At 35.6% G+C, this 23,977-nt stretch overlaps 1 protein-coding gene across 1 annotated transcript; it reads right to left on the reverse strand.

The window, feature by feature from the left end:
* Positions 1 to 1,922: 1,922 nt before the first annotated feature.
* Positions 1,923 to 22,269, reverse strand: LOC136031123 (coiled-coil-helix-coiled-coil-helix domain-containing protein 7-like). Its single transcript, XM_065710440.1, has 3 exons — positions 22,133 to 22,269; positions 7,584 to 7,682; positions 1,923 to 2,092 (listed from the first exon to the last, which is right to left on the reverse strand). The coding sequence occupies exons 1-3, from the start codon at positions 22,184 to 22,186 to the stop codon at positions 1,991 to 1,993; spliced, it is 255 nt and encodes an 84-aa protein (XP_065566512.1). The 5' UTR covers positions 22,187 to 22,269; the 3' UTR covers positions 1,923 to 1,990.
* Positions 22,270 to 23,977: the final 1,708 nt, after the last annotated feature.

Genomic DNA, 23,977 nt, shown 5'->3' on the forward strand with positions numbered 1-23,977 from the left:
GAATAGTTTTTTTTAGTGCTGAATGAATTTGTTTCTAAAACTAGTGCAGCATAATGTTTGCAAGAATCCTTTTTCTGGACAGTCTTTGGAATATTTAAAGGCCTTTCACTATTTTAAATGAAAGATTTATCATTCCTTCAAGGCCTACAGGAAGCCAACCGTCGGGCGCCATGGCTACGTTTCTTCTGAAAAACTTTTTGCCAGTTTCTCTTGTGAACTCGGCAAAAGACAAATCATGATGATTCGTCCTTTGAAGTGTTTGCGTCAGCTTTTCAAAGACTTGGTATTTTTGCTGCCTTCATAGATTCAAGTTTACGTATTTTTATTTTTATTATTCTAACCCTGATCTCGATACCGTAAATGAACTTAACTCACTTTTATTTTCATTTGTGCCATACTTTAATATTTACCGTATGTCATACGATTTTACTTATTCTTACTAGAGTGGAAGGATGGGTAATGTTGATCCATGTTCTTTTTAATACTGTCCATTCATTACGGTCCAAGCTCACAGGATTTTCCAAGAAGAGGTTATTTACATATACACTTCCCAACAACATTATCGGCAGTTCATAATTCTCTTTCTACGCATAATTTCATTTCCATTTCTTTGAGATATTTTGAAAGTAACATCTGTAACAAAAGATTGATGTCAAAATACCAGGATGAAGTCGAATATTTTATCCAAAAAGTATATTTACCTGTTAATCTAAATCGTACTAGTAATAATATAAACCTGGAACTTAATCAGTTTATTCAGTGAAACTGTGGAAAGTGAGTTTAGAAAAAAACGGTCTCAAAACCGTTTGTTCAGTTCAATTCATTATTTTCTACAGTCAATAATTCTCTTTCTGCATATAATTTTATTCCATTTTGTGAGAAATTTTTAAACGTTAATGTCGACTTACCAGGATGAAGTTGAATAAGAACTATCTGGAACAAAACATTAGTGACGACTTACCAGGATGAAGTTGAATAAGAACTATCTGGAACAAAACATTAATATCGACTTACCAGGATGAAGTTGAATCTTTTATCCAAAAAGTAGATTTAACTGTTAATCTAAATTGTACCAGTAATAATATAAACCTGGAGCTTAATCAGTTTATTCAGTGAAACTTTGAAAACTGAATTTAGGACAAAAATGGTCTCAAAACAGTTTTTTCAATTCAGTTCATAATTTTTACAGTTCATAATTCTCTTTCTGCTTGTAATTTTATTCCTATTTTTGCGAGATATTTTTAAAGAACTGTTTCAAAGAACTGTTTTGTCGACTTGCGAGGATGAAGTTGAGTCTTTTATTAAAAAAGTAGATTTACCTGTTAATCTGAATCGTACTAGTGACAATATAAACTCGGAGTTTAATCAGTTTATTCAGTACAACCACAGAAGAGAGAATAATGAGGACTTTTTTTTTCCCAAGACAGTGAACCAACAAAACATATTTGAATATTTCGGCCCTATATCTAAGGGCCGTCTTCAGCAAAGAAAATAATAAACAATAAAACACTTACAATAAAAGTTTTCGGTTAAAAATGCATTCTTTTTTTAAAATAGCCTTGAATTGCTCAAAAAATGCGAAGAAAAAATTTCACGACAATAAGTTTAGGCAAGTGTACGGTAATTCTCGCAAAACAATGAATGCTATTACAACTATAATTAGAATATTTAATTATACTTCGGGAGCAACACTTTGGCTATGTTCAATTTTTTTTTTATTTTACTTTTATACCTAGATATATCGATATCGGTACTGAAAATTGTGCACAGTGACCTTTTGCAAAGGACAACATTTCCTTTTACAAAGAAATAATAACTAAAGAAGCTGAGGGTAATAAAGTTGTTAAATTCTGGAGGAGTGCAGGGACCTAAATCTTATTTTCCTGGCTATGCTAATGATTTAATAATGACAACTGAACAAATTGGGAAGAATCTCTTTTTTATTTCGTAAAATTAATCTCAACAAAATTATACTAAAAACCAACAACATCTAAGTCTTAGACAAATATTCTTCTTTAACTTTTTCTCTTTCTTCTGGCGGAGGCAGGAAAGGGTGAATGCCTTTGTTTCTTCGATCAGTAGTTACTTTCCCCTTAAAAAAAAAATCCTTGAAAAGACTTAAGACAAGTGAAGTTTTTTTTTACTGTGGGGAAGGAATAAGCAAAGCTAAGATGTAGCTCATTTTTTCAACAGCTCAAAATTCAGCTTATTTTCGAAGTGAATCAGGACTTACCTACATTTCGCGCAAATTCAGTATCTGATTTTTATCCGATAAGTGCCACAAATTTGAAGTTGTCAGCCCCTTACAATTTTCAAAATGGTGTACCACATAAACGAGCTTGTTTCACAAGAAACGGATGTCATACACTTTTATCAGCTCCTGAACGGATATTAACCAGCGTATAAAAATAATAAAAAGATTGTACCTTCCTATTAGCTCCTATTTATTTAGCAATGAGAAAAAGATTAAATCTTGAGTAGTGCGTAGAGTAGCGTAACTCTATATCAGTCTAAAATGCAGAAAATGAGCGATTAACTCAGCCAAAATCCGAAAAATAAATAGGTTGTAACAAAGTAGATGGCAAAATGGTAACGTGATACACAACTGCATCTTCGGACACATTGGAAAACACTGTTTCTTCTTCTTCTTCTTCTTTAATTATTGGAAGATGATAATGTATAATATAATGCTCCTTTTTGGATCTTTAGATTTCTCAATTTTTTATTAAAAGAAGATATTATGGCGAAGGGAGCAGGGGGCCATCTGATTCGTAAGTACTTTCCGGTCTAAATTCAATTTGAACTTTTAGCTTGCTCGAACGCCTACGACAACAAAGCTTACCGGTCAAAAGCAGAAACTGGACTTGGAGACACGAAAGCTTACTATAACAACTTCAGTTAGTCCTCTCTGACCTGAACTATTACATTTTGCTTCAAAAAAGAAAAGAATCTGAAAGACACAAACAGGTCTACGGCCAGTAAAGGAACCGGCCATAGACCCGTTTGTCTCTTTCAAATTCTTTTGTTTGTTTTGTCATGGGTGGCCAGTTCGGCTTTAGATCAATTATACATTTAAATTCAGCTTGCACACTGTTGGCTCTTGACCTACTACAAGTGATAATTCTCCTTTTGACCTCAGGTAAGAATTATATACAGCTTTCAAAAATTTGAAGTCATTTTTATCAATATGCTCCATAGTTTACGCTTTCTGTAAAAAACCTTAAACTTTAAACCCTTACACGTTTCAAACAGTTCGTGGTAACGAACTGTAGTAAGGAGCGACCCGGCTCAATAGTAACCGAAACTCTAAAAAATGGAATTTTGATACCAATAGTTACATCAAAAGAATCACATTTTAATGCTGATTTTAAATATACAAGTTTCATCAAGATCAGTTATACCCATCAAAAGTTACGAGCCTGAGAAAATTTGCCTCAGTTTAGAAAATAGGGGGAAACACCCCCTAAAAGTCATACAATCTTAACGAAAATCACACCATCAGATTCAGCGTGTCAGAGAGTCTTGTTGTAGAAGTTTTAAGCTCCTATCTACAAAATGTGGAATTTCGCATTTTTTGCCAGAAGACAGATCACGGATGCGTGTTTATTTGTTTTCTTTTTTTTTTGGGGGGGGGGGGTTTTCCCCAGGGGTGATCGTATCGACTGAGTGGTCCTAGAATCTTGCAAGAGGGCTCATTCTAACGGAAATTAAAAGTTCTAGTTCCCTTTTTGAGTGACCAAAAAATTGGAGGGCACCTAGGCTCCCTCCCACGCTCATTTTCCCCCAAAGTCACCAGATCCAAATTTCGAGATAGCCATTTTATTCACCATAGTCGAAAAACCTAATAACTATGTCTTTAGGGACGACTTATTCCCCCGCAGTCCCCGTGGGAGGGGTTACAAGTTGAAAACTTTGACCTGTGTTTACATATAGTAATGGTTACTGGGAAGTGTACAGACGTTTTCAGGGGGATTTTTTTGGTTTAGGGGGAGAGTTGAGGGGGGTGGGGTTACGTGGGAGGATAGTTCCATGGAGAGACTTCTCGTGGTAAAAGAGAATTTCAATGAAGGGGGTGCAGGATTTTCTAGCTTTGTTTGAAAAAACAATAAAAAAATAAATATTAAAAGTTTTTTCTACTGAAAGTAAGGAGGAGCATTAAAACTTAAAACGAACAAAAATTATTACGCATATGAGCCGTTTACCTCCTCGTTATACCTCACTCTTTCCGCTAAAGTATTTTTAGTAATTTCAACTATTTATTCTACGGCCTTTGTGATTCAGAGGTCATTCTTAAGGAATTGGGACACAATCTAAGCTTTAGTGTAAAGAGTGAGGTATCGACGAGGGTTGAACCCCCTTATATACGCAATAAAAACATACGAATATAGAAGTTCGTTACGTAAGTTAATTCGTAAGTTACGTATATTTTTTACCAATGAAAACGTTTGTGAAAAATTAAAAGTTCTAGTCGCTTTTTAAGTAATCAAAAACTTGGAGGGCAACAAGGCCTTCTCCTTCGCTTCTTTTTTCTCAAAATCTTCCGATTAATTGCAATTAATTAATATGCGAATTTTGTTTTAATTATTCATCTGCGGAGAGCCAAAATCAAAACATGCATTGATTCAAAAACGTTCAGAAATTAAATAAAAAAACAAGTCTTTTTAACGGTAAGTAAGGAGCGACATCAAAACTTAAAACGAACAGAAATTACTTCGTATATGAAAGGGGCTACTTCCTCATCAACGCCCCGCTCTTTACGCTAAAGTTTTTTTTACTGTTTTAAAAAGTAGAGTTAAGAGAAAGAGTCAAACCTTAGCGTAAAGAGCGGGGCGTTGATGAGGAAGTAGCCCCTTTCATATACGAAGTAATTTCTGTTCGTTTTAAGTTTTGATGTCGCTCCTTATTTTCCGTTAAAAAAACTTGTTTTTTTTTTATTTAATCTCCTAATAAACCAAAACTAGAAGCATAAGGGAAAAAAGGACAAATAAAAGTATTTTTACTGAAACTCAGCAAGAAAATCAGCAGAAAATCTTTGCAGATAATCAGCAAGAAAATAAAACACACACAAAATCTTTAAATGTTTCAATAAGACTACCTTGTATTTTGAGGGGGCCTATTTTAGAAGTTAGAAACACTAATCTTGAATTCGGATAAGTCAGTCGCAGCAAATTCTGGATAATAGAGAATTATAAATAGTAAATTAGTTTCCACATTTATGTGTAAAATTTGTATGACTTTCAATTAAGTTTTACTAGACCCCATCATGACAAAGGTGATAAGAATGAGTGGGGTAATTGTAAAGGCATTAGCTCTGCTCTTGTAGTAAGCAAATTACTTAGCATGTTTATACTAATGCTACAAAAATTGTTTAAGAGAATAATAGTGTGGTTTTAAGAAGAGGAGAGGATGCCTCGACTAAATTTTCACTCATAAACTAATAATTGAGAATCATCTGATTCATCAAACCATTTTAGTCTTAAGCTTTCCAGATTATGAACAGGCATTTGATGCAGCAGAGAGAAAACTTTAGTGAATGTTCTATCCTTGTAGCGAATGCCGTATATGTGCTTGGAAGTTTTGAGAATTCAGAATGCAAAAAAAAAAGACTTGAAAATTAATGTTATGAAAACCAAATTGCTTACATTAGAAATAAATGAAGTTGAAAGAGGTAATGTTGCAACGAGAAGGTCGATCAATTGGATAGCTTCATTTTCCTGGATAGTACTGTTGCTAAAGTGGAGGAGGCAGTGAAAATGTAAAAAGTAGAATGTAGATGTCAACACGTGTTGAGATGGGCTCCTGTAACTGACTTGCACGTTTTTTTCTGTTTTTTTTTTTGCATTTTTCTGTATTATATACTTTTATTTGTCATTAACCAGTTTGTCATCACTACTACGAAGAGATTATTAAGTTTCTTTTTGTCAGCATGTCCAACTTCATAGCCACTGCCCTCTGTTTGGGGTTAATGTTTGTTTTGTTGTATTGAAGAATTTGTCGCATTAAGTTGTTTAAATAAAATAGTTAAATAGAGTATCCAAGGCCCAGTGAAAATTGTTTGAAGAATAAAAAGAAGAAGAGTCTACGAATAAAGATTGGAACATTTGAAGCTACGCTAATACCAGTGGTAATGGCTCTGAAACGTGGGCACTTCAAAAGGCAGATGAAGGTTTGTTAAACGTATTCCAGAGGAATTTTCTAAAAGTAGTTTTAGGCATGAAAGAGCTAGAAACAAAACTAAGAAACATTGTGCGGATGAATGATGAGAGATGATCAAAGATTGTGTTTTTTTACTTCCCTCTTCGAGACAGCTATGTTGGCTTCCAGAGTCCTTGTGCCCCAAGGAGTTGTTGTTATTATTATTAGTAGTAGTAGTATGAGTAGTAGTAGTAGCAGTAGTATAACCGTCACGTTCATCTGATGGTAAATATAGAGCTTAATCTAACTACCAACAGAACACTGATACAAATTTACTGGCGAAGCCAAAGCATGATTGACGGGCAACATTGATTTCTTAAGACAGGAATTCCACATCGAGTGGGTGTACCTTCAAGTCAAATTTCCCAACCAGTAAAGTAAAACAACTACTTTTTAATATCGCCAATTTGATGTAAAATATTTTTGATTAATTAATTAATAGAGACAAATTAACTAATTTAGCAACTGCATTCATTCACTGAGGCCATTATATAGCTCATCAAGAGAAAAAGTAAAGGATTTAATCCAAAGTATATCTTCATGGCAGTTTAGCTACTTGTTCCTTTTACAATGCACAGACATAATTTGTTAATGTTAATCATTAACCTGAAATACCTGAAAATACTTATAACATTGATCGAGCAAATCTAAAGGCTTATGGAGCATAAGGCTCAGTTATTTTCTCCAAATGCTTGGTAAGAAATTTCAAAATCAATGAGTTTGGATTGCGATTTTTATACTCTATGTTTACAATATGACAGAGCTGGTCATACCGATTACATTTTCTCCAAAAACCGATTTTCTTTGGTTTACAGAGTACTAAAAATGCAAAACAGAGATCTGGAATTCAAACATGCAAGTTCCTGGGCCAAGGTGTGAAAACTGCTGAGATTCTAGCTTTGTTTCAATGTTGATAGGACCAGAACCAAAGAGAAAAAGAGATATTACTTTTCTACGCTTCTTTGGGGGGGGGGAGTGCACTTTAATTTCATTATTTTACATCTGTGAGGTTATTTTTGGTAAGCCAAATATTATTCCTTGCCATATTTCAAAAAAGAAAAAACATCTGGATAGACGGATAAGGCTGCGTTTTCTAAACCTGATTGGTTCTCCTGCGTGCCAGGAGCCAGTAATAAGAACAAAGTTAGAAGTCCTCATATGTGAAATTTTAAGCAAGTATAAAGAACAAAAAGTTATGAGTCAAAAGATTTTCAAAGAAAGAATGGGTAGGTATCATACTAAGTAATAATAATTTTTGGGGGAATCAAAAATTTTGAAAAACTGGCTGGTACACATGCGACTCATACAATCATTTACTGCAGTTTATTTGTTTAGCTATGATTTGAAGCATTATTTTGTTTATTTAGATTCCGACAGAATCTACTTACCCAGAATGTTTTACAGGCGGCGTAGTTTGCAAAATACTTCTCACATAGATCTCTATCATAACCATTTTCTTTCAAACACTTGTAGGACATATTGCTTTCCTAGAAATAGAAAACAGAATGAAATCCATGTCACAGGCCATTCCAGTGTTGCTAAACCTACACCGAGGGAAGTTCTTTTTTTCTTAAGCATTGACTTAGGCTTTTTTGAGCACGATTACGATGAGTTATTCAGATTCAGAAATTATCAAAAAAAAACTTTAAAGTTTTATTATCCCCAGAGTATTCTCTTGTTTGAACAGTTATTTTCCATTTCTACGTACATTATTTTGCTCAATTGGGCAGCCTCTACGAACCAAATGTGATTAAATCATCTTTATTCTCTATTAATATGAAAAAGTACGCTTCAACATTATCACTATTAAGGTGACAAATAGATTGAAGACTGTACGGGTAAGAACAATCCTGAGCAATATCATAGAAAACTGACGGAGACGCAAACTAAAAAAAAAAAAAACTAGACTTAGACAAAGATGGGCTTTTGATTTTTGGGGGGGAGGGGGGAATTCCCCTTTTTCATTAGAAATATTAAATATTTACAGATAATGATTGTTGTAGCCGTCGGTCTTCAGAGCTTTGTTTCTTCTTGGGCGGCTACTTCTTAAATGATTAAAGGGTACATTGTTTATTAAATAAGAGTGAATTCAATTCAACGGGAAATCAGCTAATGGCCAAACATCAATATACTACTATAACAATGAAATTCTATACTTCGAAATCAATTACTACCGGCAAATGAACAAACTAGATACCAAAATCAAACCATAGCCATAAGAACGCAGATGGATTAATCTTCTAAAGACAAAAGTACCGTAATATGTTACTAAAATTTAATAAACAGAAAACTGAAGATAAATTCGTATTAAATCAATTTTGAGATCATTTTAAGCAGCAGAATTAACTAAATTTGCTGATTAAATCCCCATGAGCATCCTTTCAACTTTCCTGTAAAGTTTCTCTCAAATTCTCATCCTGGAGTCTATCAACGTCATAGCTTCCCGAAAGGTAGTTACTCTTCCGAAATTTTAGCTGTAGATTAACCCTAGACACTACTAGATGACAATCTGTACTTTTGACATCAATAACAGCCCAACTATATACCCAAGTATCGTGTATCAGTCCTTGCAGTCTTGGGTTTACAATAACATAGTCAATAAGGTTAGCTGTCTTGCCATCATGTCGATCCCCTGTTAATTTAAGGGCCCATTTTACGGCCCAATATTGTATTGGTTATAAGTAGATTTTTATACGAACAAAATCGCAGCAGTCTGTAGGCATTACTGTTTTCTTTTCCTACGCCAAATTTACAAAGGCTAAGATAACATCTATTTACATTTCAGTTCACATATAACATTCATTCAGTGAACATCTAGGCTGCCAAATTGACACATTTTGTGTCAAAATGACACAATTTGATGTTGCGTGACACAATGACACATTCAGTCGAAATGATGACACAATCGACGCAAATGACACATTTTTTGATAAAAAATGACACAATCGACGAAAATGACACGTTTTTCAAAAAAAAATGACACAATTTTGTCATCCAAGTCTTGTTTTTAAATGGTAATAAAAGAAAAGTAAAATTTCAGTTTTCTTCCTCCAAAAAAGCTACAAATTAACGGAGGGGAATAGCACTACCTAACGGTGGCAGTAGTACACAAACAGTGCGGAATACAGGACAGATGCCATCACCATATTTAAATTTAAACCACGAGAAGAAAATAGCCATCGGTGGAAATTTCTAATCAAAATTCACGTTGAATATCTGAACTTATTTGACTGCTTGATTGAGTATGTGATGTAGCCAACTGGCATGTACTTAATAGTAAAAAGCAAACAGCGTGCAGTTTACCAAAGCTGTACGCATAAGCAGCAACTCATATTTTAAGAGTACAGGAGGGGCATCCCACCTCGGATAAAATTACAAATTTCCAGAGAAGTCTTTCCTTCAGAATAATCCATCTGGCTTAAAAAGGCACCAACAAATATGACAAAAATACTAGATTGAAGCTAGTTGAATGGCTTACATATTGAGTAAATAAATATAGCTTCAAAATTTCTAACTGAACATACTTCTATTTTCAAACAAGATTACTTCATTCTAACCTTACCTTGTTTCACTTAAAAAGGATGAAAAAGGTCAACAAGATCAGTTGCTTGAATTTGGATTTCCAGAGTAGTGACACTCGCCTTCACAAACTCCTTTCCAGCTCAAGGGCAACCATGAAGTCTATCAAGAAGTCTTTTGTCAAAACTGACATCTTAGAGAATGATGATGCTTTTTTTATTCCCATGATCTCAGGCTGTTTCAAGGAACTCTCCGAGATTCCTTTTGGTCCAAATACCGAAATACACGTGCTGAAATACAAGGATGTGGTACCCTCGAATGATCTCAAACAGTTTAGGTTGAACTGCCTGAACTTCCTTGTAGAAGTTATCAAACAAATGAGGAAATGATTTGATCATTCTGATTCCACTTTAAAAGCTTTGGGTTGTTTAGACCTAGTGACTGCTTTAGCGAAAAAAGTTGACACTCTAGTGGGACTGACTGGTCGGTTCAGCAGCTTACTTGGGAAACATGAAGGTGAAGTAGAAAGGTGAAGGAATGTAATAGAGACTCAGTGGATCTTGATGAGTGAGCACAGGGATGCGATTACCAGAACAACGGGAACTGAAATGTCTCCTTCGATCTTTTGGAAGACGTTAATGAATACAAAAGACGCTCAAGGCAAGCCACAGTTCGAAGAGCTGTCCCTTTTCATGCTAAATCTGTGTACTCTTCCGTATTCCAGTGCAGCTGCAGAAAGTCAATTTTCAGTTCTATAAAATATAAAAACGAAACTCAGGAACAGTCTACTTCTCGACACGATAGACTCACTGATGCATGCAAAGCAGCTGGTCTCTCGTACCTCAGGGACCGTACACGACTGGGAAATTCCTTCCGATATGCGGAAGAATTTTATGGCCAGGTACAAGGAGAAAGAAGAAGAGACCAATGAGCCGTAGATATAGCCTGGGTCAAATATACTTGAAGTTCTGGGGAGGGGGTCTGTGTGTGAGAGGTTATCAAGTTGTTCAGTGCTTATATATCTGATATTCATCTGTAATTTTTAGTACAAATATGCGATTGATTTTGGCTTACATTTTTCTTCGGCCTCTAGGTCCATTAGAGGTACGATTGTAACCATTAAGACAGGAAGACGGCTTAGTAGTATTGTTGGTTCAAGCTAAGCTTCAATGAGGGCACAATTAACCACAGACAAGTTGATAGACAGATAGTTGGAACTGTTTTTTCTGGGAACTCCGATTGCCGAGTCAAAGTGATATACTGTACAAGAGAAGAAAAGTAGACACAAAGCATGTTAAAACAAAAAGAATCGTTGTCAGGCGTTATACTTGATTTTTACGAATTTCTTATCGATTGAATCCAGGTCTCAGACAAGTTTTATGCTCGCAAACTAAAAAGCTCAAACGCACCTACTGTGGTCTTGTATTTTTCCATTTTCGAAGGTATCAACTAAAGCTTAGCCGGTTACGATTACGACATCATGCGAAAAGTCTTTAATTTACTGTCGGAATTGATTGTCCCTAAAACTTTTATAAATGTAAACTTGCCTCGTTGGCCGCCCAGACACAAATTCATAGTGTGTAACATTAATTTAATCGACTGTTCCTATTACTTTCATGACGTCATAAAAACGTCTCGATCCAAGATAATAGTTTAAGGTTAAGTTTACTCCTTTTTGAACTGATTTGGAAAAGATTATATATTCAAAACTCTAAATAAAGATTTGACAATTAAATATGATACCACTTGTAGCAAAAAATATGACACATTTTGTGACACACTAAGGAATCTGAGATGACACAAAAAGCACATTTTCGGAAAAAAATATGACACACTCCTTAAAAAAAATTTGGCAGTCCTGGTGAACATCTTAAACCGGATTTACTCTCACAAAGTTTTAATAAAACAAGAATGCATTCGAGGTAAATACTCCTACTTTGCGTCGGCCCATTCATTTAGTGTTCAGCAAGGTTAATTTGCCGTCGAAATTTTTTTGGATAGATTCAGATGCCAATATTATGCAAAGTGAGTAATTAAAGGAGTTTTATGTGGTAGTATATTTCTACAGTCTATTTTTTCTTGGAGTTCAATTACTATTTTGTATAACGGGAGGAAAGAGGAAGAAGGAAAAATGTGACGAATTTTTTCTCGCATCCAGTCCTATTGAAGGAATCTCATTGAAATCACTAGCTGATAGTTTGAGTCTAGTTTTACAGACTGTTAAAGAAAATTCAACTACGTTAAATGAGCTGAATGTTAATTTTAAAGGATTAGATCAAAGGATTTCTAAGATCGAAGAATCTGTATTAGAATCGAAATTGGAGGTGGAAGGTATTAAGCCTAAAGTGATCAGCCTTGAGGTAGAAACCAATGATTTGAAGAGCCACATTTCTGTGCTGGTTGATGAAAATTCTTTACTGAAATCGCAGTTATCTAACCTAAAGCATACAATGATGAAGTTGGAAAGTAAAGAAACTGATAAAAATATTCTAGTATGGAACGTGACAGCAATTGATACTGTAAACGCTAAAGCGATTTTCGATAGTATAATTTCGTCATGCCTTGGAATCCATGAGGTACCCAAATACACGATAGCTGATGTTAAGCCTGAAAAAAAGCTGATAAAGATTATCATGGAGAACAGGGAGCTGAAAGTGGCAGTTCTAAAACAGGCTCGAAATCTTCGTGGAAAAACTATCATGGGCAATCAGAATGTTTTTTTATCCGATGATTCTCCCCCGTCTGTTCGAGAAGTTCGAAAAAAAACTTTTAGCTATCCGAACCAGTATTCGTGAAAAAAACAGGTTTTGAGACTTGGATTGCGAGATCCATACCACCATCTCTATGTATTCGTCGCCTTAAGGAAGGGCCAGTGGAAATGTTTTTTTTTTTTATGAAATCCCACCAGATATTAGTAGCCTGATTCAAACACAACGACAGCGAAGGCAAGGAAATGGCCGAGGCAATTCTATGGACTGGAATACATGACTGAATATTTTTTTTTCTTTTTTTGTTTAGTGAGTTTGTGGAAGCCCGGACACTTTTTGTGTTTTGATAGGAAAAAAGTATTGCTTGAATTATTTGTTGAGTTAGTTTGGTCCGATGAAATAAAAATAGTAATAGTGACTTATATAATGGTATCTTCTGCTACAACAAATATTGTGTCTTTTTTATTGTATTGCAATTTGTTTTTTTTATTGTATTGCTATTTGTTTTTTTTTTTGCACCAACAGTATAGAATTAGAACAAACCCATTTACTGTGAGTTTTAGTGCTTTTACTTTTCAATGGGAGAGGCATGGGGGAGGAGTACTCCTTGGTGTGAGGTCAATGCATGATAATGGTTTGGGTGATATTATTATTATTATGATTATGAATGAATGGTTTATATTACCAGTGCTGATTATTTGTTTATTTCTTAGTTTTTCCTTGTTTCTTTTTTCTTCTCTTTCCCTGTTTTTTCTTATTTATTCTTACCTTGATTTTATTATCATTATTTATCCATACCTTGATTATATTATTTTTTACTCTTCTTTCCTTATATTTTTCCTTATACCTGTGGTCTGGTGGGCGTGGTCGTGGGGCGGAACTGCCATCCACCATGAGTAAATCGACGATTTCTGTTAGTGGCCAGGCTGGTATCAACTCTTTGGGGGATCGTTTACTTGATTTACAAAATAATCCTTTAGATATTGAAAATATAATTAATAATTCAATTGGAATTAGAAATCACATGAATATGGATTCTAACTCGGCTTTTAAAAGTAAGTATGTTTCGCAATTAAATAGTTCTGCCTCCTCTAAACGAGATGATATTTTCTCTGTGTTTCATCTTAACATTCAGGGACTCTGCTCGTCTTTTGATGAGCTGAAACTGATCGTTAATGATGGAACTCCTGATGTTATAGGATTATGTGAAACTTTCCTGGATTCAAAAAAGGATATCCTTCTAGATATTCCAGGATATAGGATGGAGAGGCTGAATAGGAAACAGATGGCGAGAGGTGGCCTTATGCTTTATATTGCTGATCTTCTTGCATATAATGTCCGAAATGATTTGAGCAGAAATAAGGAAGGTCAAAGTTTGTTACTTGCAGCCCCTCCTACGGGGACTGCAGGGGAGTAAGTCGTCCCCAAAGACATAGTTATTAGGTTTTTCGACTATGGTGAATAAACTGGCTATCTCAGAATTTTGATCCGGTGACTTCGGGGAAAAAATGAGCGTGGGAGGGGCCTAAGGCCCTACAATTTTTTGGTCACTTAAAAAGGGCACTAGAACTTTTAATTTCCGTTAGAATGAGCCCTTTCGCGACATTCTAGGACCACTGAGTCGGTACGATCACCCCTAGGAAAAAAAAACAAAAAAAAACAAATAAACACGCATCCGTGATTTGTCTTCTGGCAAAAAATGCGAAATTCCACATTTTTGTAGATAGGGGCTTGAAACTGCTACAGTAGGGTTCTTTGATACGCTGAATCTGACGGTGTGATTTTCGTTAAGATCGTATGACTTTTAGGGGGTGTTTCCCCCTATTTTCTAAAATGAGGCAAATTTTCTCAGGCTCGTAACTTTTGATGGGTAAGACTAATCTTGATGAAACATATATTTAAAATCAGCATTAAAATGCGATTCTTTTGATTTTACTATTGGTATCAAGTTACATTTAGAGTTTCGGTTACTATTGAGCCGGGTCGCTCCTTACTATAGTTCGTTACCACGAACTGTTTGATCAAAAGGAAGAAAATTGAGAAATAGAGTTTAATTCCGTTGTTAGATTTAACCACTAATTTTATAGATAAAATTAATCAGATAATGGTTATCAGATGGTTATGGTTATCAGATAATCAGATAATTAAACAGATAATGGTTCAGTAAAAAAAAAACTTTTAAAATGGGTTGATAAGGTTTATTGAGATAGCTTTTATCAAACAATTCATGGTAACGAACTGTAGTAAGGAGAAACCCGGCTCAATAGTAAAACGAAACTCTAAAAAACGGAATTTTGATGCTAAAAGATACATCAAAAGAATCGTATTTTCACGCTGATTCTAAATATATAAGTTTCATTCAAATTTAGTTTTTGTCATCAAAAGTTACGAGCCTGAGAAAATTTGCCTTATTTAGGAAAATAGGCGGAAACACCCGCTAAAAATCATAGAATCTTAAATCACACCATCGTAATCGGCGTATCAGAGAAACCTATATCAAAAATTTCAAACTCCTATCTACAAAAATGTGGAATTTCGCATTTTTTGCCAGAAGACAAATCACGGGTGCGTGTTTATTTGTTTGTTTGTTTTTGTTTTTTTTTCCCAGGGGTCATCGTATCGACCGAATGGTCCTAGAATGTCGCAAGAAAGATCATTCTAACGTAAATTAAAAGTTCTAGTGCCCTTTTTAAGTGACCAAAAAAATTGGAGGGCACCTAGGCCCCCTCCCACGCTCATTTTTTCCCAAAGTCAACGGATCAAAATTTTGAGATAGCCATTTTGTTCCGCAGAGTCAAAAACCATAATAACTATGTCTTTAGGAATGACTTACTCCCCCACAATCCCTGGGGGAGGGGCTGCAAGTTACAAACTTTGACCAGTGTTTACATACAGTAATGGTTATTGGGAAGTGTACAGACGTTTTCAGAAGGATTTTTTTTGGTTTGGGGGGGGGGGTTGAGGGGAGGGGGCTACGTGGGAGGATCTTTCCTTGGAGGAATATATCACGGGGGAAGAAAAATTCAATGAAAAGGGCGCAGGATTTTCTAGCATTACTATAAAAAAAACAATGAAAAAATAAACATGAAAGCGTTTTTTCAATTGAAAGTAAGGAGTAGCATTGAAACTTGAAACGAACAGAGATTATTACGCATATGAGGGGTTCTAAAAATACTAAAGAGCGAGGTATTTAGGAGGAGATAAATAGCTCGCTCTTTATGCTAAAGTATTTTTAGTAATTTCAAATATTTATTCTACGGCCTTTCTGATTCAGGGGCCATTCTTAAAGAATTGGAACAAAACTTACGATTTAGTGTAAAGAGCGAGGTATTAACGAGGTTGCAAACCCCCTCATATACATAATAAAAATATAAGAATATAAAAGTTTGTTACGTAAGTTAATTCTAAAGTTACGTACATTTTTTTACTAATAAAAACGTTCTTTAAAAATTAAAAGTTCTAGTTGCCTTTTTAAGTAACCAAAAATTGGAGGGTATCTAGGCCTCCTTCCTCACCCCTTATTTCTCAAAATCGTTTGATCAAAACTAAGAGAAAGCCATTTAGCCAAAAAAGAATTAATATACAAATTTCATTTTAATAATTTATGTGCGGAGAGCCAAAATCAAACATGCATTAATTCAAAAACGTTCAGAAATTAAATAAAAAAACTAGTTTTTTAACTGAAAGTAAGGAGCGACATTAAAACTTAAAACGCACAGAAATTACTCCGTATATGACATGGGGTGTCCCCTCCGCAATCCCTCGCTCTTTACGCTAAAGTTTGACTCTTTGCCACAATTCTACATTTTTAAAAAATTAAAAGCTTTAGCGTAAAGAGCGAGGGATTGCGGAGGGGACAACCCATTTCATATACGGAGTAATTTCTGTGCGTTTTAAGTATACGAAAATGCTAATACTCACGGGAGCAGGCGTTTACCCCCTCCAGAAAATAATCCCCGCGGAAGATATCACCGGAAAATATCCCCATCCCTGCGGACCCCCCCTCTTCCCAGAAAATTCCCCCTTATTAGCAAATACCTACTATTAGCAAGAGTCACTCCTTACTTACAGTTTGTTGCCACGAAATGTTTAATATATAAGAAATAAATGTAAAACCTAATATTTCAATTTAAACGTCAACGAAAACCAATTCCCTTATAACACTTTGCTTCCTTTCTTAGGAGATTTTTTGACATTACTGAAGATACCCCCCCACCCCCACCCCACGCAACCTATCCACCTTTGGTGCCGGTAAGAATATGAATCTAATCTTTTATTTCTCAAAATAAACACTTCTTTGAAGTAAGAAAGAAGCTATTACTCGTCGGTGCCTGTAAGGCTTAATCCAAATGAAGAAAAGTTAGAGAAAAATTTATACCTTCCACCCCCACCTCGTATTCAGGCCCTTTTTACTGTATATCTGAAAGCTCAGGGGAAGTCATAAAATTTGGGAGTAAAGTACAATCTTTGAAGAAATGGGAATATGTTCGAAAGAAATTTAATATAACACATAAATTTCTATTTGAGAAAAAACAAAATATAGACCTTTTTGAGCACAAAAGATCTTTTGTTGTATTCTCATTTTTTAGAGTTTATTCGATGACAAAAAAAATCAGATTTTCAGAGTTTTGGAAAATCTCATTGTTTTTGCTGTTTTCTTAAGGTGGTGCTGATAAGCTTTAATTTCGAAGCAATTTTTCAAACCTCTCTATAAACAGTGATTTATTTTACTCAAGAGAGGTTTTCAAAATATCGTCGTTTCCTACCATAAGGTGACGTTATCAGCGTGACCTTTAAAAGAGTATTAAAATACAGTTCACAGACCTAAACAGTCGAGAGCATTGCTCCTTTTATGGAACAATCCGTATTTGGAAAAATATAGAACATAACGCAAAATGTTTAATCTATTTTTTTTAAATCAAATTAATGCCTAAATACTAGTTTTGAAACACCACTAATAACTTAGAGGCCGAAAATCGAAACAAAAGTTTTCGTTTTATTTTTATTTGAACCGTGATAATTGAAATAAAGTGTTATGACTGAAAAACGATTAAAAACTTTTATTAAGACAGTGAAGTTTGTAAGAAAAAACAAACCAGTTCTATATAATAGACGGAAATCTGTGTGGCCTCAGAAATTACTTAAAATCATCATTAAAGATTTCTAAAAAATTCAACCGACAGAAATACGCCGAAGCGGTTTTTTCAGGTTGCGTAAGACTTCGTAGCCAGGGCTTCCACTTCTAGGGAGATTACCCTATTTTAGGGGAAAATCACTTCTTTTAGGGACACTTATTTTGAATCTAGGGATTCAGGGAAATCTGGGGTAAAGTAAGGGTTTTTAGGGATCTTCAGGGAAAATTCGAATTTTTCAAACAAAGGCTGACAAATTCTTATAGATTGCAGATTATGGTCAGTCTTCTTGAAAATACTTATGCCGCAGCACTGGCTTATACTGCAAAGATCAGCGCGAAATTTCAAAAAAAAGCTAAAGCGTGAAATGACATTCATTAGGAAGGGACGACTTTAATCCCTTGGATTTTCATTCATTAGGTATTTAGTAATTTAGTTTAGGTAGCCTAGTATTTAGTTTATTTTTAAGCAATGCCTTTGATTGGGTGTAAACTGCCCAACATAAAGAGTATTGGTTGGGCAGCAATTGTAGAATAGGAGCATGCGACCTATGCACTTAGCACTAGGGATTCTTTCAATCTGCTGGTGACCTCTTTTTCCCGTGGTAATCTATCTGCAAATCAACAGGGAACTATCCAAATAAAGCACCAGCTGCCTTAGCCGGGAGCCTGGGCAGCACCAGCTGCCCATGGAGATGACCTTAGGTCGATGGGTGAAAGGTCAGAAACTGTAATTTTTCAATTCTAAAATTTTCTTTCAGTTTTATACATTCCCTTCTATGATTGTACAGTCCAGTTAAAGCACATCTGACCTCTTTAGGAGTAAAAAAGAAAAATCAATTCTGCTACTTAAAAAATTAATATTTTAATTGATTTTGTGACTACATCAATTTTAAACAGGTCAAAAGGGCTTAAATTTAATTATGAAGTAAGAAAATATGATTTAAACCATGAAAGAACAGTTTTTGACTTGATAATTGGCAGGCGTTGATGTTTCATCATGACACAAAATGTCACTCTCCATTGCTTAACTAAAAAAACAAGGCTCCAGCTACAATCTGATCATAGAAGAAAGTATACAAGACATTTACGGAAGTTGAAAGACTTATTTCTACCAAGTACGGTCCTGAAAGACACTGACCTAAGGTCACCCTCCTATACAACATGTGCAGACTGTGTCAAAATTTAGGGACAGATGCTGGTGTTGGTGCAAACTGTGGCTTTTTTGCAGAAAAGTTGCAATTCATACTGTCTATAAAGGACCCTGCATTCTGTTAAAACTAGCTGTGAGTACCCTTATTTTTAATCTAATGATTCACATAATAATATTTAGTCTAGTCTTTTGTTCATGTCCATTTGCCTGCCACTTGCCATTTGGAATCATGTAAAATCTACTGTTTCACCTTGGACTGCAGCAATGTGAAGGTAGCAAATTAAAGTATTTTGTTAAGCTAGGTTTACAGAGAAACTTCTTTTGTGTTGTTTTTGCTTAGGTTAGTCCCTCCTAGGTTAGAAGACATCAAAACAAAGCTCTTCTAGTGAAGAAGTGGGTCACAAATTTCTTTCCATTTAAAGTGGTGTTCCAAATCTGAAGATACTTTACTTTGATACTTACTTTATTAATAAAGACAATTTAACTCTTTACTATTTACATCTACTGCACTAATGGAAAAACCTACGTTTTTGCTGGCGTGCAGTAGTAAAGGTTAACCATTTTCTAAACCAACCAACAAACAACATAATAAATAATTAATTATCATTTATCAAGCTGGGCATACTTCGTTTTGATTTTTGCAAACTAGTGCAATGCAACCATTGCAAATTTTCGGTCCATCCGTACTCCATACTGCAAACTTAAATTATACATGAGGTAATTTAACTTAATTGAGGATATGCACCTTAATGCCCATGAGCATAGTTTAGCATGATCTAGTTATTGTGTACCCTTGTACAAGTAATTATAGAAATAGACTAGTTTTGATCACTAATAAAACACTTTTTCTTGAGATCATTGACATGCAAAATTCGTCTGAAAGCAAGTGTACTGACTCAGAGGAAGATAATCTTCAAATTGCATCTAGTCCCGAAAGACGACTGGATGACGAAGATGATGATGTTCCTGAAGTTCACCTCCTGGTGACTTCTCCAAAAAAAAGCAGGGTTCAGGGCAGAATTCCCAAAAGAAAACATTCGAGCAAAAGTTTGTTGACAAGTGGCTTCAGTTACCAATGCGTAAAAATTGGATAGAAAATGTGTCAAACAAGTCAAAGAAAAAGACTTATGTACCATACTGTAAGTTCTGTTTGAAGTATGTGTATTGTGGGAACTCAGAGTTGACGAAGCATGCCCTGACCAAGCAGCATATAAAAGCAAGCAGTGAAATCGAGACGAAGTCTGGCAGCATTGAAAAACTTCTGACTGTAGGCAGTCATTCCAAAGAAATTGAACAGCGCATCTGCATATTTTTGGCAGAACATAATCTGCCATTACGTCTTGCAGACAGCTTGATTCATTTCCTCAGAAAATTATTTCCCAAAGACCAGGCCTTGGCAGGGGTCACATTGGGTAAACAGAAAGCTACAAATATTTTGCGACAGAATTTTTCGTTGGTGCTACAGAACCAGTTAGTCGAGTTGCTCAAAACCACTTTTTTCTCTGTGATAATTGACGAAACCACTGATCGTACTATTGATAAACAGCTAGCTATCATGGTTGTATTTTTTAGCGAGAAAGATCTAAAACTTCATGTCGAAGTATTGGATATGGTTAAGTGTAGTGATGGATCGGCTGAGGGCCTGACTAACCGCATCAAGCAAGTCATTGAAGAAAACTCGATTCCCTGGCAAAATATTGTTGGATTTTGTGCAGATACAAGTAACGTCATGTTTGGAGCCAAAAGATCTGCTTCAACCCTTATGAAAGCCATGGTGCCACACATCTTGAATGTGAAATGCTCATGCCATCTTATTCACTTATGCTCGTCATATGCATGCTTGTCACTTCCCAAGATACTCGAAGACTTGGCGTGAAATATCTATGCCCACTTTTCCAGAAGCGCTTCCAGGCGAGAGAAGTTCGACGAATTTCAGGAGTTCTTCCGATGCGAAGCACACCGAATTCTTGCTCCGGGACACACCCGTTGGTTATCCCTTCAGGCCTGTGTGAAGAGGCTTATTGAGCAACGGGTTGCACTTATTCAGTATTTCGTAGAAACCACGTTTGAAGACCCAACTGCAACAAATGACCTTATCTTGTCGACATTACAAAGCAAGTTGACAAAGCCATACCTTGAATTCATGGACTACTCTCTTGGCCTCTCCAACGAATTCAATACAGTTTTTCAATCCGAACTCCCACTTCTTCACTCCCTGAAGCTTAGTGTCAGCAAACTTGTGAATGATGTTGCGTCTAACTTCATGAAATTGGACTATATTCGCAATGTTGGTTCGTTTACTGAACTGGATCCTTACCTTTCAAGTGATTACCTGCCTTTAAACCAGACATATGTGGGAATAGCTGCAACCGATTCCATGCAAGAACTGGAGGATGCTCAACAGCCAAGTGATAACATTGACCTTTTTTACCAGTCGTGTCGAAACTACTATATAGTCCTTATCAAGCAGATCAAAGACCGGTTCAAGTTTGGAGACGAAATTTATGACATTTTGGCTTTAGTTGAACCAAGGAATGCAAGAAATTTGAACCCAAAATCTCTAAGGCCACTATTTGTCAGATTTCCTGTTCTAACAGAAAAGTGTTCCCTCCAGAAAACGGACGTAGAATGGAGGTCACAGGCAATGACTGATGTCACTGAGCTTCATTTGGGAGATGCCCAAGTTGAAGACCTGTCAGTTGAACAATACTGGAAGAAAATACTTGGTCTGAAGACTCGCAGTGGCGAAATCAAGTACCCGGAACTGCGGAAGTGCATTTCGCTGATATTCTCGTTACCTTTTAGCAACGTTCCAGCTGAACGTTTGTTCAGCCTCCTGAAATTGATCAAAACAGACATGAGAAATAATCTCGAAAATGTCACCCTAGTCTCACTGATCCGAGTCAATTACTGGTTGAAAAACGAAGATAAAACTTCATCAACTGTCAGTATACCGAAAGCTGTCGCTGGCTTCAAGACGAAGGCAAACGCTACGTGCGATGAAGTGCTGGAGATGACACTTGTTTGAACTTTTTTATGTATTCTCGTTAGTGTAAAGATGTTATCATTATCTGAAGTAAAAAGATCTCAGTTTGAACTTTTGTATGTATTCTCGATAGTGTAAGAGATGTTATATGTTATCATTATCTGAAGTAAAAAGATCTCATGTAAATTCTGTGGAAATCTAGGGCAAAATATCCTTTATTCTAGGGAGAAAAATAGGGAGAAATCAGACCTAAACACGAGGACTTTAAGGGAAAATTAGTATGAAAATAGGGAAAATTGAAATCGAAAAGTGGAAGCACTGTTCGTAGCGCCATCTAAAAGTTCAAATATTGCTGGCTCCCATTAATCATCTTTTATTTAAATGTTCATCTTAAAACTTATACAGGTATGTCGATGCATGTTTGAGTTCAGATTACTTACTTTTAAGCAAGGATTGTTGATTTCCTGGTCTTTTGTCCTAACTCGCTTAGACATAGTTGACTTAAAAATTTTCAGATGACGAAATATAAACACTCAAAAAATAGATGGTGCTGTATCTACAGGCAGCCACTAATAGAAAAATATTGACTATCTACTATTACTGCAGAAACTTGCAAATAATTATTTTTACAAACAAAATAAGGAGGAAAAATATCGTATTTAGAAAGGCAAATAATTGAATATTTGGCCTGGTTTCTAATGATTTTTCCTTATTTTCTTCAAACAGTTTGCCTGTGTTTTGTGAACTCAAGACAACCAGAAATTACAGTCATAGCAAACAAACATAAACTGGTACTGATATAAATGGCAAACTGCCTCCTTTCCCCCTAGCTGTAGCCCCTATATGTGTCTTGAACAGTCCTTGTAGAGAATTCATAAAATTAAACTATAAACTTGATATATAAGGACATTCATTGCTAAAGCTTAGAGGTTGAAGGTTTTATTCAATTTAATTTTATCTATATATATAAAAATATTTTCAATACTTTAAGTTCAAAAACATGTTTTTAATGTAACTTTTTTTTCAGTAAAGGACAAATGAACACTTTAGACTTTAGACTTTTACAGTTAGGAAGGGGGCAGTAGCCAAAATCTTGTTTTTAGTGATTTTTACTTGTTCTAAGATTTATTTATTTATTTAGTTTATTTAATTCCTGGTGTTTTGCATTTTATTTATTCTTCAATAGTAATTTCTGGTCGTTTTGAGTTCAAAATATTATAAGAATCTATTGCTGCTGGTTTTAAGTTTAATATGGCTCTCTAATTTTCTTTGAAAAACTTCTTCATTGGGAAGTTTTTTTAATTAATTATGGCACTTGGTATTAACCAAGTGACATATAGCAATCGCAAATTCTGTCGGTCTGTCAGTCTGTCAGTCCTGGTTTTGCTACTTTAGGCACTTCCAGGTAAGCTAGGACGATGAAATATGGCAGGCATATCAGGGACCGGACCAGATTAAATTAGAAATAGTCTTTTTCCCGATTCGACCATCTGGGGGGGAGTGGGGGGCCTGTTAATTCGGAAGAAATAGAAAAATTGAAGTATTTTTAACTTATGAACGGGTGATCGGATTTCAATGAAATTTGATATTTAGAAGGATATCGTGTCTCAGAGCTCTTATTTTAAATCCAGAACAGATCTGGTGACATTGGGGGTGGGGGGAGTTGGGAGGGGGAAACCAAAACCTTGGAAGACACTTTGAGTGGAGGGATCGGGATAAAACTTGGTGGCAAAAATAAGCACAAGTCCTAGATACATGATTGACATAACCGGAACAGATCCACTCTCTTTGGGGTAGCTGGGGGGGGGGGGTTAATTCTGAAAAATTAGAAAAAATGAGGTATTTTTAACTTACGAACGGGTGATCGGATCTCAATGAAATTTGATATTTAGAAGGATATCGTGTCTCAGAGCTCTTACTTTAAATCCCGAACAGATCTGGTGACATTAGGGGGGGAGGAATCGGGAGGGGGAATCCTAAAACTTGGAAAACACTTAGAGTGGAGGGATCGGGATGAAACTTGGTGGGAAAAATAAGCACAAGTCCTAGATACATGATTGACATAACCGTAACGGATCCTCTCTCTTTGGGGTAGTTGGGGGGGGGGGGGTTAGTTCTGAAGAATTAGAAAAAATGAAGTATTTTTAACTTACGAATGGGTTATCGGATCGCAATGAAATTTGATATTTAGAAGGATATCGTGTCTCAGACCTCTTATTTTAAATCCCGACCGGATCTGGTCACATGGGGGGAGGAGTTGGGAGGGGGAAACCTAAAATTTGGAA

The sequence above is a fragment of the Artemia franciscana genome, chromosome 9 (assembly GCF_032884065.1).
Source record: "Artemia franciscana chromosome 9, ASM3288406v1, whole genome shotgun sequence".
Lineage (NCBI taxonomy): Eukaryota > Metazoa > Arthropoda > Branchiopoda > Anostraca > Artemiidae > Artemia > Artemia franciscana.

What these genes read in the sequence shown, in the direction of transcription:
- LOC136031123 (XM_065710440.1), bottom strand. Translation starts at nt 22,186, where the DNA reads ATGTCTAAGCGAGTTAGGACAAAAGACCAGGAAATCAACAATCCTTGC. An exon ending in TCAACAATCCTTGCTTAAAA is followed by an intron (nt 7,683 to 22,132) that starts GTAAGTAATCTG and finishes TTCTATTTCTAG; the next exon opens with GAAAGCAATATGTCCTACAA. An exon ending in CCGCCTGTAAAACATTCTGG is followed by an intron (nt 2,093 to 7,583) that starts GTAAGTAGATTC and finishes TTTTTTTTTAAG; the next exon opens with GGGAAAGTAACTACTGATCG.